Raw genomic sequence first — 20,240 nt, 5'->3', positions numbered from 1 at the left:
ATTCAAATAGTGTCTCAGAGTAGGAGTGCTGATCTAGGATCAGGTCCCCCGTGTCCATGACATCTTATTATTTATGATCTAAAAGGATAAAATGATCCTCGTCTGAGACTCTTTGTGAATAATACACTCATAATCACCACCATCCCCCAACCAGGAAGCTGTGGAAAATCTAACCCCATTGTACAGCATGTAGGAATGATTCATGTGTTAAACCAATTAAGTGATTTTCTCTATATATTGTCTATCCCATTATGCCTTTTAAAAGCATCCATTTACATGTTCTGTCAGCAGGGAAATTGGGTGAGTGCACTTTGTCCATGTTTTACTTTAGTTTTTTAAACCGCCATTGTTTCGAAAATCAAGCCCCTTCCGAGTGAAGCGATGGAATGGAAAACCATTACTATTGAACATTAATGTGTGGGTGTGCTGGATTGGAATATTTCATTTGCTTGGTTTTTCGCCTCCCTCCTGTGAGCTTGGCTGCCCTGTGCTGTGGGTGTAGTGTTTCAATAATTATGTACCGAGGAAAATGAGCTTCCAGCGGCCAACAATACTCAGAGTAGAGTTTGAACTCACCGCATTATTGAGAGAGAGGGATCACTGCTTATGTCAATGTATAATTCACGTTGACGAGAGAAATTATGAACGACGGTAAACTTGGCAAGTGATTTATTCATTAGCGTTGGTTTTGGCGAAGGATGTAAAATGACTTGTGTTTATGAGAGGACAGGGTCGTGGGTTTCGTTTCATCCTATTTCCAGCCGACTCTAAGATTGTGGCATACGATACCTACTTGAAACACAAGCCTTTACTTGGCAGACGGCGCCCACAAAATATTTCCCACCTCCCGCTTCCAAATCCATTTAATATTTTACAAAAACAAAGATTTTTCTATTTCCATCTTTTGTACTCGTCCTGGAAACTTTCCATGTTTCCCTCGGTCTCGCTCACACATCAAAAGGAAAGCCTCTCGTTAAGAATGTCATTGTTTTCCTTTCTGCATCCTCTCCGTACATCGAACAAAGCCAGCTGTCAGTGTACATTAACTGCATGTTTGCCACGCCAGGAGTGTTTTCAAGGATAACCTTAACATACCATACAATAATATGCGCTAAAACAGTTCTTTCCCCCTAGGAGATTTCTCTTTATATTAGAAGCTGTACATTTCTCTCATACGTGTCCCTCGTCCAAAAAGAACAATGCACATTAGCAGGATTCTGGAATTACATGCTTCTATACCCACTTGTGATTTCACTGCAGCATCCTCTAATAAATTATGCCGATAGGATCCTCAACTTCTGGCCCCTTGGAAGTATAAACGCGGTAAACGGTTTAATTAGATGAAAGAGAAAGCTGTCAGTCAAGTGTGATTGGCAGCTTAAGTGATGTGCAACGCCCTCCCCCCGGGGTCGGGCCCCTGGGGCTTGATTCATGGTGGGCATTTAGTCAAGCTCATGGCAGTAATGCGCAGTGCAGAGTGTGAGCCAATGATTCTGTCACCAACGCAGACTCTGAGGTTTCACATCTCAGTACAGGACTCAAGATTAAACGGGGGGGTCGCAGAACAAATGGATGGACTCGAGTACAGCCTGTGCGGATAGATACTATAGTATGTCACCATAGTTACTGGCATAGTATATCACATGCAATGGCATCAAAAACATAGCGTTTTATTCTTAATTGGTTTCAGTGCACACAGCAAACCATTTCATCCCCTTGGTAACCACTAACCAGCAACATTTGATTGAACAAATACAGTAACACTTTACCTCAAGCCTGCAGGTATAATATTTTAGGTCTATAACTTGTTATGAGCTTTTATAATCATCGAATGTTGCTGTATATCAGTGTTTCAGTACAGCTACTGATCCACACTCATGTAGGCTACTGTTTTTAGCATTGCATGCTTTACCAAGCTCCCCTAATGAGATACTCACACCGTAGCAGTTCAAATGAACACACAGCTCTTAGCCTATTGTTTGTATTTAACTTGTGCCTAAACGGCAGTATCCAAGGAGAATTCAATCTCCTCTTCTCTATCAGCATGTTAAGCAGAGTGTGTAGAGGGCTGCTTATTCAATTTAAGAAGTCCCGGTTTCTGTTGTTGGTTTGGGGCCAACGTTGATTACAATACCGAAAACAGTGTTTTGCATCTCTAAATAGACACACACACAAACACACACACACACATACATACTCACGCTCCTGATCTCACAGACGTGTGTATAATTGTATTCGTGATCGCAGGGCAGGCCAAATGTCCCTTCCTGGGTTGATGTCTTTTGAAGATTTAGGAGTCGTGGTTACGCCAAAGTGGCTCACTGCCAAGGCCTGAAAAAAATCTGTGCATTTACAGTGACTTTTCTGATCATAGAAATGGGAGAAAAGAGGAACACTGCAATTACTCCATGGGGTATCTACCGAAAAAGACCCATTGACAAATGGGTTAAAGTGGACCATTATTACCCTCTGAGACACACACACACACACACACACACACACACACACACACACACACACACACACACACACACACACACACACACACACACACACACACACACACACACACACACACACACACACACACACACACACACACACACAAAGCACCTTGACATTTCACAGTATTTTCTGTCTTTTAGGGAAAGGGGAGCACGGCAAGCCCTACCCTCTGGCTGAGGATGAGTGTGACGACTCGGTTTACAAGGAGAACGGCTTCAACATCTACGTTAGTAACAACATCGCCCTGGACCGCTCTCTACCAGACATCAGACATCCAAAGTAAGTAGAGAGACAGGTGGGTTTTTCTCTGACCCAAATGTTGATACAATAAATGTGCAGAGCAGAGGTAATAACGTGTGTTAATTGGGGGTCAATTGCTGCACTACTAACGAGAGAATATGGTGGTGTGCGTGTTAACATTTCACTTCAAACACAAAATGGGGTCACACCTCGCATCGCCAACGATGTTGTCTTCTCTAATCTCCCAGGTTTTAGTATCTGTGTCTGTTCATTGGCATGGAGGAGAGGAGCGTGAACAAACACGTTCACCTCTATTGATCCTCACATCAAATAAATGTGAATGTAACCCGTATACAATGCACACGGTCTGCACGGGCACTTTACTGCCACTCATTAGTAGGCAAACATGGCTAATATCATTACATGGAAAATGGCAGCTTACATCGATTAGGGGTTTGTTGTGGGTGGTTATTCTGCTACTCTGGTACCAATCAAAGGTGTTTAGTTGAACAGTGCTGCGTATGTACGTTAGGATGGCCGTATTGGCTGCTTCTCGCAGTGATGTCAGATACTGCTTAAAGAGGATTTGCAATGAGGTATTTGATGGATTGGTCCATAATGGCTCTCAAGGAGCACTAGAATGCATTGTAAGAAAGTGAGAGAGAGAAACCACTGGCCTTCTGCGCACCATTAGGCCCTCATAGAAACAACATGGATTTTCTCTCTCTCTCTCTCTCTCTCGCTCTCTCTCTCTCTCTCTCTCTCTTTCTCTCTTTCTCCCCCCCCCTCTCTCTCTTTCTCCCCCCCCCTCTCTCTCTCTTTCTCCCCCCCTCTCTGTCTCTCTGCCTCTATCTCCTTGCAAGAAAGAAATCCTCCAGTAACTCCTACTGCAATGGGTTGGAAGTCAGGAGGGGTGTTGCAGTAGTGTTACAGCTCTGTCGATAATGAGAACTATTCCCTCCGCTGCGGGGGGCTGGAGAGTGACTGCATCCCAATGGCACCCTACTCCCTATATAGTCAACTACTTTTTACCCTATGGGCCCTGGTAAAACACAATGCACTTTATAGGGCATAGGGTGCCGTTTGGACTCCAAGTGATTCCATGTTAGCGAGGTAGGGAAATTAGATGCCAAACTGTGCTGTGCATACTGTGGAGAGGGATATGGGGACATTTTCTCATTTGAAAGCTAGTTAAGCTTAGGATTGAAATATAGTGTTTTCTCCCTCTGGATATTGTCCCGTGTCTAATCTCTACTGACTGTGTCTATGCATGTGTGTGTATTTAGTGTGTGTGTGGGTGCAAGTATATTCAACATGATGCACAAGATGTACAAGGTGCGCACGCAAGTACATTTTCATGTGTGAAAATGGTGTGTGCTCAATTACTAGTAAACATGTGGGATCAGAACATGTGTTGGCAGGAAGTCAGGTTTCTATGAAGATAAATCAGCCCTCCAGGGCAATGCTCTTCAGTTCAGTTCCATCATCACAAAAAAACATGGCAATTTTCTTCAGCAGGTGACGTGCCTTGTGCGGAGTGTGAGCGAGAGAGGGAGAGAATGAGAGTGTGTTTATTAGTGTGCGAGAGAGGGGGGGGGGGGGGAAAGGAAGAGGGGGAGAGAGAGAGGGGGGAGATAGTTATAGAGTGAGAAAGAGTGGAGATGTATAGATAGTTATAGAGAGAGAGGGGGAGGGGAGGAGAGAGAGAGTTAGATAGAGAGATAGAGAGAGAACAAGAGAGAATATCCATGGTGAGAGGGCATCTCTGTTTATTTACAGTCTCATAAAGCCCTGCAGCAATCCTCTCAGTATGTGATCTGGAACGTTATGTTGTGGACAGTGTCTGAATGATCTCCATCTCCCTCACAGTAAGCTGGGGCCCTGCCTGTCTTCCTGCTCTGCCTGTCTTCCTGCTCTGCCTGTCTTCCTGCTCTGCCTGTTCTGCCTGCCTGTCTTCCTGCTCTGCCTGTCTTCCTGCTCTGCCTGTTCTGCCTGCCTGTCTTCCTGCTCTGCCTGTTCTGCCTGCCTGTCTGTTCTGCTTCCCTGCCTAATGTAATGACGGCTATAACTCAGATACACCCCTGATTTCAATGAATTTAAGAGATGGAAATGAGGCCAGTGCTGCCGCTATCCTAGCTAATGTTGTTGACGCAAAGTGGTTCAGAAAATAAACCTCACAGGTTAAACACATTTAAGGGATTGCGATGTCTGTGAATGCTAAGTATTTTTTGGCAATGTTGTATTTCTCAGCCTGCACATACACTATCTAGAACCTAAAATGGTTCCTAGGGCTGTCCCCATTGGAGAACCCTTTGAATAACCCTTTTTGGTTCCATGTAGAACCCTTTAGTTATACATGGATCCAACCCTACTTGGTTTCAGTTACTGTTTTACAGTATATTTGGTTATTTTCAAATTGTTTTCACTGCTGAATTACAGATTTTTTTAAATTACTGAAGCATTGGACTATCTATAATCAGTTCCACTGTAACGACTGTCTTCGGGAGAGAGAGGAGGACCAAGATGCAGCGTGAATATAATCCATCTTTAATGGGAATACTTCAACACCGAACAACAAGCTGACAAAAAGGAACAAAGACGATACAGTCCAGTAGCGTGAACACTAAACACTGGAACAGGAACAATCACCCACAAAATACCCAAAGAATATGGCTGCCTAAATATGGGTCCCAATCAGAGACAACGATAGACAGCTGCCTCTAATTGAGAACCAATTTAGGCAACCATAGACTTACAAAAACACCTAGATAGGAAACACCCCCATAAACATATAAAACCCCTAGACAAGACAAAAACACATGTCACACCCTGACCTAACCAAAATAACAAAGAAAACAAAGAATACTGAGGTCAGGGTGTGACATCCACAAGTCATACGATATGATGGAGAAGTTGAACGTTCGGTAGTTAGTGTACATAGGTACATAGCCATCGCTTGAACAGAGAAATGCCTCAGAATAAAGCCTGGCATGTTTTTAAATCAGATATGATACTGCATTGTGCATTTTACAGCAAATGACGCAGCTCAACATTTCATCCAACATTAACACCTATGCATTTACCCAGGCAGGTGTTACAGTAAGTACGGATCTGATCTGGAGAGCAGTGACCTGTTATTAAATGGCAGACAGTATAAGACGCAGTAGGGAATCCAATCATGCTGGAAAATCAACACGTAAGGAACAGACTGAAGGCGTTTACCCATACAGAATGTAACATGAATGTCATTCTCATTCTGGGCTGTGTGTGCGACAACCACGGCGGTGCAAAGGCCTAGTTGAGGTGAAAAAGAATCACATCAGCAGTTGATAGCATCAAGTATGCATCATGTTCAATGTCATCTTATCAAGTTCAACGGAAGCTGACAGTCTTGCTTCATTCTTACCTGACCTGAACGGAGTCTATTCAGTCATTTATTTATTCACTCTCTCATTCTTTTTCTCTTCCTCACACACTCATTCCATACAGTAAGGAAGGGAAATTGAAGTTTAATTTAAGCCTATATGCATTTAAGAGAGGTCTATAATGCCCCAGTCCAGCCCCATATTTCAAGTCTCCTCACGATACAGCGCTGGAGGGGGGTGACAGCGGTATTTTCCATAATGGTATGTGGCTCTATCTGCCTATTACTATGCAAATCGATGCTCCTCTCCTTCCTGAATGGTATTTCATAATGTAGAATTATCTGACAGGGCAGCTGGAGAGACCAACCTTGTGTTTTAGAGATTGGCTCAACTCCAGCAGGAATGAATTTGCTTTCCCAGCCCAGCACAGATGTAGTGGGCTGGAGCAGTTTGGTGGGGGATTTTTATGCTCCCTCCCTCCCTCCCTCCCTCCCCCTCCCTCCCTCCCTCCCTCCCTCCCTCCCTCCCTCCCTCCCTCCCTCCCTCCCTCCCTCCCTCCCTCCCTCCCTCCCTCCCTCCCTCGGCCTCAATAGAGAATCTCTGTCTCTCCCCCTCCCACCCTTGGTCTCTCTCTCTCGCGCGCTCTCTCGCTCGCTCTCTCTCTATCAATCTCTTCTTTCCCTTTTCACTCTTTCATTGTCTCTTTTTCCCTCCCTCCCTCCCTCCCTCCCTCCTTCCCTCCCTCCCTCCCTCCCTCCCTCCTTCCCTCCCTCCCTCCCTCCCTCCCTCCCTCCCTCCCTCCCTCCCTCCCTCCCTCCCTCCCTCCCTCCCTCCCTCCCCCTCCCTCCCTCCAAATAAAACAATAATAAAAACCAGGGCTTCTAACCAAGTACCGAGTCATCATTCTGCAGAGACCGGTGATAAATTAGAACAGCTTGTCAAGGTTGTCACCGGGGTAAATTAGCAGGAGACTCGTGTGAACCGTAAAACTGCTGCTTCATTTGCCAATTTCAGCTTTGTCGAGGCGGCTATTAACATGCAGATTTCCTGAATTGTTTATTAGGCCAGCTGAAGCTGGAGTGGCTCTTTTAAACGCGGATTTACTTTACGACTCAACACAGAGGTAGAAGGTAAAGCAGGCTATGTGTTTGAGGCTGGCTGGTTGGCTAGCTGTAAGGCTGGCTGGATGGTTGGCTTTAGCTGGCTGGCTGGCAAGATGGCTGGATGGCTGGATGGCTGGCTGGCTTTGCAGTGTGACACACAGCAAGGAGCAGGTTGGCTTTCCAGATGTAGGAAGATGTGAGTCATTATATTCAAACATTCCAAATACCAACACATGCAGCGAGCTCTACATCAAATGCATAAGCTACACGTGGAGATGAAACACGCACGATGTCTCTGATGTATTGAATTTCGATCCCACTGGGGTCTTTGTCAGGACAGGTCAAGAAAGGTCTAGTCTGATGTATAAAAAAACATGGAGGCTAATACAGTCCCTGGTATATTGTGTATTATCTTTCCTCAGCTGCAAGACGAAGCTGTACCTGGAGAACCTTCCCAACACCAGCATCATCATCCCCTTCCACAATGAGGGCTGGTCGTCCCTGCTGAGGACCATCCACAGCATCTCCTACCGCACCCCAGACCACCTCATCGCTGAGATCATACTGGTGGACGACTACAGTGACAGAGGTAGGACACCTGGTTAACTGTTACGTTACTATGTGTATTGGTGGTCAGGGTTCTTACACCACACCCTGCTCAGTGACTGTGGTAGGACCCTGGTTAAACTACAGTTATTACAGTATGGTGCTGGTAGGACCCTGGTTAATCTACAGTTATTACAGTATGGTGCTGATAGGACCGTGGTTAAACTACAGTTATTACATTATGGTGCTGGTAGAACCCTGGTTATACTACAGTTATTACATTACGGTGTTGGTAGGACCCTGGTTAAACTACAGTTATTATAGTATGGTGCTGGTAGGACCCTGGTTAAACTACAGTTATTACAGTATGGTGTTGGTAGGACCCTGGTTAAACTACAGTTATTAGAGTAGGGTGCTGGTAGGACCCTGGTTAAACTACAGTTATTACAGTATGGTGCTGGTAGAACCCTGGTTATACTACAGTTATTACATTATGGTGCTGGTAGGACCCTGGTTAAACTACAGTTATTACAGTATGGTGCTGGTAGGACCCTGGTTATACTACAGTTATTACAGTATGGTGCTGGTAGGTCCCTGGTTAAACTACAGTTATTACAGTATGGTGCTGGTAGGACCCTGGTTAAACTACAGTTATTACAGTATGGTGCTGGTAGGACACTGGTTATACTACAGTTATTACATTATGGTGTTGGTAGGACCCTGGTTAAACTACAGTTATTATAGTATGGTGCTGGTAGGACCCTGGTTAAACTACAGTTATTACAGTATGGTGTTGGTAGGACCCTGGTTAAACTACAGTTATTACAGTATGGTGCTGGTAGAACCATAGTTAAACTACAGTTATTACAGTATGGTGCTGGTAGAACCCTGGTTAAACTACAGTTATTACAGTATGGTGCTGGTAGGACCCTGGTTAAACTACAGTTATTGCAGTATGGTGCTGGTAGAACCATAGTTAAACTACAGTTATTGCAGTATGGTGCTCTATGTATCAGATAGGACCCTGGTTAAATCAAATTGTATTGGTCACATACACATATTTAGCAGATGTTATTTTGGGGGTTTTGGGAAATGCTTGTGTTCTACCAGCTGGTTGCCCTGTTGGCCAGTGCCCTCTTTCTCTCCTGTGGTTCTGTGGATGTTGTGCATAGAAACAGATTCACTTCCTATAGTGGTGTGGCTGCTTGCCTCAGGAGGAGTGTGATAGAACGTAAGCGTTCAGTAGCCAGACCACCTTGGCCGGACAGGGTCAGTCATTGTGTCGACTCAGTGTACTGTATGCTCCCCCGCAGTGTTGAGAAGTTGAGACAATCCACTGGAACTCTCAGTCCGCTGGCCTTCCGAGACAGACACACACACACAGAGAAGACACCACACCACAGGGCTTAGCCCGGATCATTCCACATTCTGTATTCCGCCTCTGTAAGCCCATGCATGTATTAGCATAATTGAGGTATTTTAATATTGTTTTAGCGGGCGAAGAGCAACAGCACAAACAACCTCTTGGTGGATGGACTTTAGAGTGTGTGTAATGGGGAATTCACTGGTTGTTTAAAGGAGCGATGCTACATCCATTTTGGTCTTGGAATTCATTCTTGAAGAAGTATGTCTTATAAATAAATGCCTGGTGAGTTTAGTTCAACTGTCGTAACCCATCAGAACCCACAATGTCAGCTTGTTTTACTCCAATGTTTGTAAACAACCTAAATGTAAACAAACACAGTATAGGCTCAAAACATGGTCAATACTAATTTTGATATCATGGATGTTCAATCCTGGAATCTCTGTTTATGAATTTGAAAATGGTTAAATTTCTCCAGCCCCATCCCCTAGCTTTTTAGCAAAAACAGTGATGGGGTGCCAGCTTTGTTGTCGTTTCAACTGCTGAGTTCCCCTATGACGTTTGTAACATTTATGTTAAAGCTGTGCACCTTCATATTTTGAGTCCATGGACCACAGTTCATCCATGTAATCACTCTCTGTTGGTTGATTCATGCTGTAGGCCTGTCTGCCCTGTTTACATACTGAGTCAGGTGAATGTGTGGAAATGGGTCATTTGGGTTCTGTGTGCGTGTGTGTGAATGGCAGCGTTGGGCAAGGTTTTGTGTGTTTGTGTGTGTTGTGGGATCAGTGTTAGAGGTGGCAGATTCTCAGTGAGTTGAGGCTCTCTGGGACGATAGTCCTCACGGTGAGACACCAGATGGTCACAGCTGCTGCTCTACCTTACAGCTGAATCTATCCCCCAAGGTGTGTGTGTGTGTGTGTGTGTGTGTGTGTGTGTGTGTGTGTGTGTGTGTGTGTGTGTGTGTGTGTGTGTGTGTGTGTGTGTGTGTGTGTGTGTGTGTGTGTGTGTGTGTGTGTGTGTGTGCGTGCTTGCCTGCATTTGATGTGCTAATGTTATTGTCACTGGCCATATTATATTGTTTATTATTCACCCATCTTACAACCACACTTCAATAGTATCTAAACTGGTCAGCTGTGTAATGCATGCCAGATATCCTGGCTACACATCCCAGGACTGCGTTCACCCCCATCATGTTCTGGTGTGTTACACAGAGAAGCTAGGCACGTTCTGGTGTGTTGCACACAGCAGCTAGGCAGAGTGGCCTCTTTGTGCCTGTGGAGGACAATTCTCCAGTGAGGGAAGCAGAAATATCTATGAAGAGATTTTTCACCTGAAGCGAGAATAACAATAAGCTCTGCAGACAGAATAGCTACATTTTAAACCAAACCTTCTGAGAAATCATTTGGCAATGTATAATTATGAGTCATAATGATAATACCTCTCTATCTGTTGATCGAATGATAAATAATGAAATCAACCTTTATTGTCTGATGCTACGTTCATAACCCGCTGGCATGGTTGTAATTCCCAGAGAAACACTGATTGGCTGAAAGGCCAACAAGCTTCGTCAACCATAAACTAAAAGTACAGCTACCATGCTTGTAAACAAATTATAATGCTCAAAAGCCATATTAATATATAGCTTTTTATAAATAATGTTTTGTTGTTGTATTTGACTGCCGAAAATGCAGTTATCGAGGTTATTTCCTTACTAGGCGTCATCAGAGGTCAGTATGTGGGAGAAGTCGGCGCTCAAGGATGATAGTTTCCCACTAGTAATTACCAGTTGGAAGGGCGTTCAAGTGGAATTTTCCCAGCTGAATGTGGTAAATACCACCTTCCCACTTTTTGTCAACGCCACATTAGTCACCAACTGTACCTGTGAAGATATCCAATCCAAGTTTCAGTGGAAAACTATGATTATGTTGCATAAGTATACCAATCAGTTGGCTACATAGTTTATATGGATGGGCATTAGAAATGATTTCACTATTCAAATAATATGAAGGTGGAGTGGGACCAGGGGACTTACGTAGGATGGAGAGTGCACCAGAGGAGGGGGGGTCTGCAGCGGTGCGGAGGCCACCAGAGGCGAGAGACGGGGGACACGGTGGTGAGGCCAACGGAGCAGCGCCTGGGGAGGGGTGCTCAATGGTGGCAGAGAGGCCACCGGAGTCGGTGCAGCGGGAGGATGGTAGTGCAGTGGGAGGATGGTAGTGCAGTGGGAGGATGGTAATGCAGTGGGAGGATTGTAGAGCAGCGGGAGGATTGTAGTGCAGTGGGAGGATTGTAGTGCAGTGGGAGGATGGTAATGCAGTGGGAGGATGGTAATGCAGTGGGAGGATTGTAGAGCAGCGGGAGGATTGTAGTGCAGTGGGAGGATTGTAGTGCAGTGGGAGGATTGTAGTGCAGTGGGAGGATTGTAGTGCAGTGGGAGGATTGTAGTGTAGCGGGAGGATTGTAGTGCAGTGGGAGGATTGTAGTGCAGTGGGAGGATTGTAGTGCAGTGGGAGGATGGTAGTGCAGTGGGAGGATGGTAATGCAGTGGGAGGATGGTAGTGCAGTGGGAGGATGGTAGTGCAGTGGGTGGAAGGTTAGTGCAGCGGGAGGATGGTAGTGCAGTGGGAGGATGGTAGTGCAGTCGGAGGATTGTAGTGCAGCGGGAGGATTGTAGTGCAGAGGGAGGATGGTAGTGCAGTGGGAGGCGAGTTACAAGTGAATCAGGCATTCAGTGAGGCCTTTGGGAATACGTGTTTACATTTTGTGTACTTAAATGTCCGAAGCCTACTACCGAAGATAGATGAGATATGTCTGTTGGTTCGCAAATCAGAGGTGGGGGTCTTGTGTTTTACAGAGAGAGGAAGGATCGGAATCGGAATGGTGGGAGGGATATGTGCGTTTGTAAGATTGGACATTTCTTATAATGTGAGATCGGATTTAAGCGTTGATCTGGAGATTGTCTGGCTGGATATCTGCCTTCCCAAAACCAAGCCGATTTTGTTGGGGGTGTGTTACAGGCTGCCCAATCAGAATGCATTCTATGTAGGTCTCGAAATTGTGTAGTCAAGCTGTAATGATCCCCTGGTGAAGGAAATAATTTTGTTAGGGGATTTCAATACTGATGTCTGCAATGTATTTATGCACTTCTGTAGATCACTTGCCCTGACCCAAATGATAAAAGATCCCACCAGGGTATGGGAAACAGTGCAAAGTACAATTGACTTAATATTGGTGTCTGATCAATCCAAAATATCGCAGAGTGGAGTAATAGTATATGGAATCAGTGATAACGATAACTTTATTACATTTTGCACAAGGAGGGTTTTTAAAGATATATATTATCATTTCACAAAACTGTTAGAATCAGAGGACTCAATAAATACTGTGTTGAAATGTTTAGGGAGCAAGTGGGTGCAATTGACTGGTCACCAGTGCTGGGGTAGACGGTGCCTGGGAAGCCTTTAAATGTAGATTCCTTGATGTGGTGAATGTGATGGTTCCCATTAGACGGGTCAGGGTAAAGCAGAGATCTAGCCCTGGGTTTAATCATGAGATTCTAGAATCTATCCAAGCAAGGAATAAGGCCTTGATGAAATGTAAGAACTCGAAAGAGCAGCATGATTTTGTCCTATATAAACATCACAGAAATTAAGCACAGCGCAGGATGGATGAAGCTAAGAGGGGTTACTTTGCTGATAAAATCATTGAGAACAAAAATTACCCTAAAAAACTTTGGAAATCATTTAAGGAACTAGGCTGTAGTAGTACTACCAAAAACAAACTGAACAGTATTGGACTGAACATCAGGGAGGAGATGGTAAATGAAAAAAGCAGAGGTTGCCAATAAATTCAACATTTGTTTTACTTCTGTTGCCAGCAAGCTGGTTAGCAAGCTGCCCACCAGTTCTGGTATGTATGGAAACGACTAAGTCAATAAGTATTGTGCCGAATTACGGGTTCAGTCAAACTATTTTGCAAAGGTAGCAACAGCCAAAATAGCCAGGATGCTAGCAGAGCTTAAATGCTCCAAAGCCACAGGCCTGGATAATATTCCTGCAAGGTGTCTTATATATTCTGCTGAGCAAATTTCCCCTTGTATTACGCATATGGTTAATCGTTCTCTTAAACAATGCATCTTTCCCAGGGACATAAAACAGACCAAAGTTATACCTCTGTAAAGAAGGGGATAAAGTCTGACCCTGGGAACTATAGGCCTGTATCTATCCTCAGTGTAACATCAATGATCCTGAAGAGAGTTGTACATGAGTATGAATATATCAACAAACACAGTCTAATGTATGATTTTCAGTCAGGTTTTTGAAAAACATACTCCACTGATTCATGTCTACTTGACTGACTTCATCAGGAAGGAGATTGATGAGGAAAATCTCTGTGGAATGGTACAGCTTGGCCTACAAAAGGTCTCCTAATCTCCAAACTGGAGGCACTGGGGTTAAGCAGTATCCCTCTAGGCTGGGTAAAGTCATTTTTATCAGGTAGGGAGCAAATAGTACAGGTTAATGGTTCTCAGGCAAAGCCAATGAGTTGTGGCGTTCTGCAGGGGAGCGTGCTTGGACCTTTACTGTTTTTACTGTATATTAACAATATGAAAGATGCTTGTTCTTGCCGTCTTTTCCTTTATGCGGATGACTCTACTCTTCTGGTGTCTCACAAAAGTAAAACTATGTTGGAGAGCATACTTAACACATAGCTTACTAACATTAGCAAATGGCTTGGAGATTATAAGGTATCTCTGCACTTATGTAAAACTGAGGCAATTATTTTTGGATCCAGACCTAAATTGAGTAGGTCCTTTGAAATCAGAGTGGACTTAGCGGGGAGGTGCTGACTACTAAAAACCTCTGTTAGCTACCTGGGATGCATCCTTGATGGAAGATCGGGAGGTGTGAGCATGGCCACTGAAGTGCTATGGGAAGGTTAATGCCAGGACTACATGTTTGCCTAGAAAGTCCAAGCTGCTTGATAAGGACTCCATGAAAGTGATAGCCACTGCTCTCATTCAATGCCACTTTGACTACACTAGTACTTCCTGGTTTGGTATAACTAAGCTTATGAAGGGGAAGCTCCAGATAGCCCATAATAAGCAGATCAGGGTAGTATTGAAGGTGAGTCCATGTACTCAAATAGGCAGGAGCTGCTTTCAGGAACACAACTGGTTGTGTCCCAGATTAGACTGGGTTTGGTTTAAGTATTTATGGTTCTGCGACCAGATATCTAACTGATTACTTTCCCAGTGTTAGGGATGCACACAATCACAGCACCATCAGGTGTTGCAAATGTATGCTTATACAGATTCAGGAGTAATGCTAGGAAAGGTATTTTCTGGAGCCTCAGAGTTGAATGAGTTGCCTCTTCACATAAAAACTACGGCCTCTCTGGGCAGCTTTAAAAATAATGTAAAAAACTGTTTATCTTCTGTGCCCATATGAATGACCCCTATGATGTATCTCTGTAACGTCACTTAGAATGACATAAAATGCCACAACAGCAGACAGTGAAGTTGTTTTCAGGGTGCTATTCCGGTATTTGTTGGCTAGGGGCGGGTAGAAGCGTTGGGCCAGTATCCGAAAGTTTTCTGAATGGAATGACAAGGTAAAAATCTGTTGTTTTGCACCTGAGCAACCCACTGTTCCCTGGGCGTCGAAGATGTGGATGTTGATTAAGGCAGCCCTCCGCACCTCTGTGAGTCACATGGGTTGGGTTAAATGCGGACACATTTCAGTTGAATGCATTCAGTTGTACAACTGACTAGGTTTCCCCCTTTCCCCTTTCCCTAACAGTAGCCTCAGCTAACAGCAATAGTGAATATGTTTGATGCTTGCCATCATAGAACTGATTCTGTTTCAACAAAAAGTTTTCTGGTGTGTGTTTTGCATTGATCTGTGTCAGGTCTTGTGAACCCTCCGTGGGTGCGCGCCCTCAGGCTATTTGAAGTGAGGAAATAGCATACTGTTGTCAGGGCTGACCGGAGGGCTAAATGCACTATGATAGTAAAATGCCTTTTCACGTGAAACGCAACCCATAACCCATAGCCTATGAGAGAGAAAAAGGAGCTTTAACATAAAACAATCACTTTGTGCGTCCTCAGAACTGTAGGCTACATTTACAGTGTGCAGCTTTAAAGCAGGAGTAAAAAAAAAAACATTCTAAAGCTCATTGTTTTATTCAATTAAGAATGTAATGTGTCATGGTATATCCTTGTGTGTAACAAAACAACCCCCCCCCCAAAAAAAAGCCTGCATCTAGACAATATTTCCCCGGGCTACTAGTTTAGCATTAGGTTTGGTACAGCGGGGGTTAATATAAGCCTTGCTGTCTGCCTGTCCAACCTGTGCAACATGTTGCTTTTTGTGTGGTGGGATCTCCATGGTGCCATGCACATGACGAGACTAAAAGTCAGGCCAATTCATTTATCAGGATCATTAATGGATATGTCCAAAGAATTGGCAATATAAACTAAGGTAAAACAAAGGAAAATGCACATCGTTTGCTGTCCTTTCAGCTGCTTGATGTGATTGTGTGTTAGTTTTAGTTGGCTAGTTAGTTACAGTAGCAAAGGTTGAAGTAACTTTAGTCTAGCTATCCTCAGTGCTTAATTTGTAAATCGGGAAGTGCTGGAACAAAAAGTGAGCACGAGAGGGGGGTGACCTGGGGAGCTCTGAGGTACCGGAACGCCTGAAAAATATAACCATCTTTATAATAAAGCATTGCATGCATATCATCACATTTGTGTAGTGGCATGTGGAGCAATGTTATAGATGTTATATGTTATAGAGTCTGGGAAAATGTTTGTCTTTTAAAAACGCATTTCATTTGACTGGAGACTTTGGTATAATCTTTTTTAACGCCGCGTTCAAAACAACTAGGAACTCGCAACTGGGAAATCTCAGAACTCGGATTTGATTTGAATAGTCATCTTACTCGGAATTCCAAGTCAGGAATTCGGGCCTCTTTCTAGAGCTCCGACCTGAAGATCACTGACATCATGATTCCAACTCGAGTTCCCAATTGTCTTAAAATCACCATAATACCACACAAATGATCAAAATGAGAGGCTACTTTGACAAAGAACAACTGAAAATCTGAGATCAATAAAAATGAACTTGTCTTGAATCCATCAATAAATATTGTAGGCTACAATATGAGTAGGAAATTATAGTTCTAAAAATTCTTTCCAGTTCCACGGACTCACCCAATGACGCGCAGCTCCCTCACTGGTGATGGCCGATGCGCTCGTGCCAAAAGCCTGTTTTACTGGAAAACATTTGGAAGTTGATTAGGTATTTTTGTAGCCTACAGCAAAGTCTTCTCTTTTCAGCAGGAGCCATGTGTTCCAACCTGTTTTGTCTGTATGCTGTTTGTTCACTGACAGATTTGCCACGTGTTCCAGACTGTAGGCTATGCCTTGTTATTGGGATACTCTCCACAGCTAGGCAAAAAAGACGCTATTGATCCTCTGTGGCAAACTTATAGGCTTTCTAGTGTAATAGGCTATTCTGAATTATTTAATTTATTTCTGAACAGACAGCAGTAACTCTATAACTTTGGCAAATGTATTTAAATTTATCAGTGTTGCTGCAGCTCCTCCAGGACCCTTTGCACGGTTAAGATTCTATAAGGAAATAAATCATGAAGAGCAGCACTGGAGAGATGAGAATTACAGGCTCAGGTCTATCAGAGCAGAGTGAGGGAGAGAAATCATAGAAATTGAATCTCATTGTAGTTCTGAGAGAGATACAGGGGGGGGGGCAACTCTAAATAAATACATTTTATCGCTTTTATTTGATTTTTGACATTGCAAAAAGTGAAAATAATTGTTCATGCTAGGAGAGGTACCAAATCCGGCCAAATAGGTGGACAAAAATCATCTGATAATCCCCTCTAAAGGGCCTTGGCTTCGCCTCAGGCCTAAGAACAGCGCTTAGTCTGGAGTTATCACACGATAATCCCCAGGTTCTCATGCCTTATTGCTTAAAAACTGATGTGCTGCTTGTTCGTTATATTGTCTATACATATGTATTTCAAATGTGCATGTTTTACCCTATATTAAAGGTACACCTAGTCCAATTATCCTGGTACCTGCAATGTGTGATCCAACCAATCGGAGACCTGTTGGCAAGGACTCTGCTGAATTGTGTCCAAAGGTCTTCACCTTGGTAGAACTCAGAGTTTCTCTCTCTCTGAGCTCAGACCCCCTCCGACACCTTGTGGGGAGAAAATCACCTGTCACTCCTGAAGTGTCACCGCCCGTGGTCACCGTGGAAATATCCAGGAAGTCACTCACAGCATGGAGCTGTCACCAACGCTTTATCTCCACGGCAACATTTAAGGGCAAAGATCCAATTCCCGTCAATCACCCGGCAACCGCCCCCAAAAAATGTGATGTGAGAGATAAGAGAGAGGTGTTCTTATTGGAATAGACTGACTGACTGACAGTGTCATTTCTGCAGCTCTCAAACAAGAGGGGTTGGAAGATGGAATATGAATTAGATTCTACCGCTCAAAGCATCAAAGATGACAATTGTTTCTAATTTAAGCTGAATGACAGACTCAAATGAGATCGGTAGGAATCTCAGTACATGAATTTGTTGCTGTCTAACTTTAGCCAAATTTGAAATATGACAGGGCATGCCAGGTTAGAAAACACTAAGCTGAAAACGAAATGTTCACAGTAAATACCAAATAGCCTAAATTAAAACTTTAAAATGCTTTGAAGTTTTTAAAAGAACAATCCTTAGCTAAATTGAAGGCCCTGCAAAAACATCCAGCTGTGTATTGTGTGTGCTTTGTAAATGTTTCCTTTTATAGCTAAGCCAAATCACCATTCGCCCTCCACAGGCAGTAACACACACACACACACACACACACACACACACACACACACACACACACACACACACACACACACACACACACACACACACACACACACACTTCAGCTAAAAGTCTTTAGAAAGGAAAGCTGTTCTTGTGAAAGATAACCATTTCACATTGCTTCTCAGGGTATCTCCAAATTAACCACTGCTGGGCACTCATTAAAACATGGGCGCAAATTGAATTCACTCCACAGAATTTAATGAATCGTGAAATGTCCCCTCATTCAGTGTCATTTAGCTAGAACCGAGATGACACTCTGTTAGGCGCTTTTGCTCTTTTTATTCTATGTATTATACAAAGGGGTGGTAATTGGAAAAAAAATACAATTTTGGGCGACCGAGGGTCATCACCAATCGATTGGTTGAATTTTTTAAAATGTGTATTTTTCCATAGACTGTATGTACTGAACTTGTCTGAAGCTGTAAGCACACTGTTTGATTAAATAATTAAGACACACAAATGATTCAAGAGGGAGCCAGAAATCAATATAGCCTAACCAGAAGAAAGAAAACTGTTTACGACCCTCCTCCCGCTGCTGCTGGCATTTGCAGATTTTGCCTTTACGCTGGGGCGGAGCCAGAGGGGTGTCCAGGGTGGCACTGGATAACCCTGACATCCGATTGGCCACTCCGGGTGCCACCCCAAAATGTTATTCGCTACTGGCAGTTTGATGCTGATTGACATCTCATTTCACCTTTTGTTGAAAGAAGCATTTATTTTGACATTCTGCGCGCATTTTTCAAAACAAGCACGAGGAAAAGACAATATTAAAGTTGGTTGCGAGATACATAAGAATAAGAAGAACATATAGAAGAAGAAGAGAGAATATTCCCACAGCTCCACGAGATCAATGGTGGGTAGTATATGGGGCTTTGGATTGTACTGTGATAGACTGCATCCAATTTGTTGAGTAGGGTATTGGAGGCTATTTTGTAAATGACATCGCCGAAGTCGAGGATTGGTAGGATGGTCAGTTTTACAAGGGTATGTTTGGCAGCATGAGTGAAGGATGCTTTGTTGCGAAATAGGAAGCCAATTCTCGATTTAACTTTGGATTGGAGATGTTTGATGTGGGTCTGGAAGAAAAGTTTACAGTCTAAACCAGGCAGCTAGGTATTTGTAGTTGTCCACGTATTCTAAGTCAGAGCTGTCCAGAGTAGTGATGTTGGACAGACGGACAGGTGCAGGCAGCGGTCGGTTGAAGAGTATGCATTTAGTTTTACTTGGATTTAAGAGTAATTGGAGGCCACAGAAGGAGAGTTGTATAGCATTGAAGTTTGCCTGGAGGGTTGTTAACACAGTGTCCAAAGAAGGGCCAGAAGTATATAGAATGGTGTCGTCTGTGTAGAGGTGGATCAGAGACTCACCAGCAGCAAGAGCGACATCATTGATGTATACAGAGAAGAAAGTCGGTCCAAGAATTGAACCCTGTGGCACCCCCATAGAGACTGCCAGAGGTCCGGACTGCAGACCCTCCAATTTGACAAACTGAACTCTATCAGAGAAGTAGTTGGTGAACCAGGCGAGGCAATCATTTGAGAAACCAAGGCTGTCAATGGGGATGTGGTGATTGACAGAGTCGAAAGCCTTGGCCAGATCAATGAATACGGCTGCACAGTAATGTTTCTTATCGATGGCGGTTAAGATATCGTTTAGGACCTTGAGCGTGGCTGAGGTGCACCCATGACCAGCTTTGAAACCAGATTGCATAGCAGAGAAGCTATGGTGAGATTCGAAATGGTCGGTAATCTGTTTGTTGACTTGGCTTTCGAAGACCTTAGAAAGGCAGGGTAGGATAGATATAGGTCTGTAGCAGTTTGGGTCAAGAGTGTCCCCCCCTTTGAAGAGGGGGATGACCGCAGCTACTTTCCAATCTTTGGGAATCTCAGACGACACGAAAGAGAGGTTGAACAGGCTAATAATAGGGGTGGCAACAATTTCGGCAGATAATTTTAGAAAGAAAGGGTCCAGATTGTCTAGCCCGGCTGATTTGTAGGGGTCCAGATTTTGCAGCTCTTTCAGAACATCAGCTGACTGGATTTGGGAGAAGGAGAAATGGGGAAGGCGTGGGTGAGTTGCTGTGGGGGGTGCAGTGCTGTTGACCGGGGTAGGAGTAGCCAGGTGGAAAGCATGGCCAGCCGTAGAAAAATGCTTTTTGAAATTCTCAATTATAGTGGATTTATCAGTGGTGACAGTGTTTCCTATCTTCAGTGCAGT

General features: G+C 43.9%; 1 protein-coding gene across 1 annotated transcript in view; it reads left to right on the top strand.

Moving 5' to 3' along the window:
• Window positions 1–20,240, top strand: part of LOC135506533 (polypeptide N-acetylgalactosaminyltransferase-like 6) — a 264,906-nt gene that overhangs the window by 65,936 nt on the left and 178,730 nt on the right. The window contains exons 4-5 of the mRNA XM_064925892.1: window positions 2,646–2,784; window positions 7,636–7,802. Coding sequence (XP_064781964.1) covers window positions 2,646–2,784; window positions 7,636–7,802 — 306 coding nt within the window. The remainder of the gene's footprint in view (window positions 1–2,645; window positions 2,785–7,635; window positions 7,803–20,240) is intronic.

Source organism: Oncorhynchus masou, chromosome 20, assembly GCF_036934945.1.
Source record: "Oncorhynchus masou masou isolate Uvic2021 chromosome 20, UVic_Omas_1.1, whole genome shotgun sequence".
Lineage (NCBI taxonomy): Eukaryota > Metazoa > Chordata > Actinopteri > Salmoniformes > Salmonidae > Oncorhynchus > Oncorhynchus masou.
Note: the sequence above shows the minus strand (reverse complement) of the source record. Positions and strands in the feature narration are given on the sequence as shown.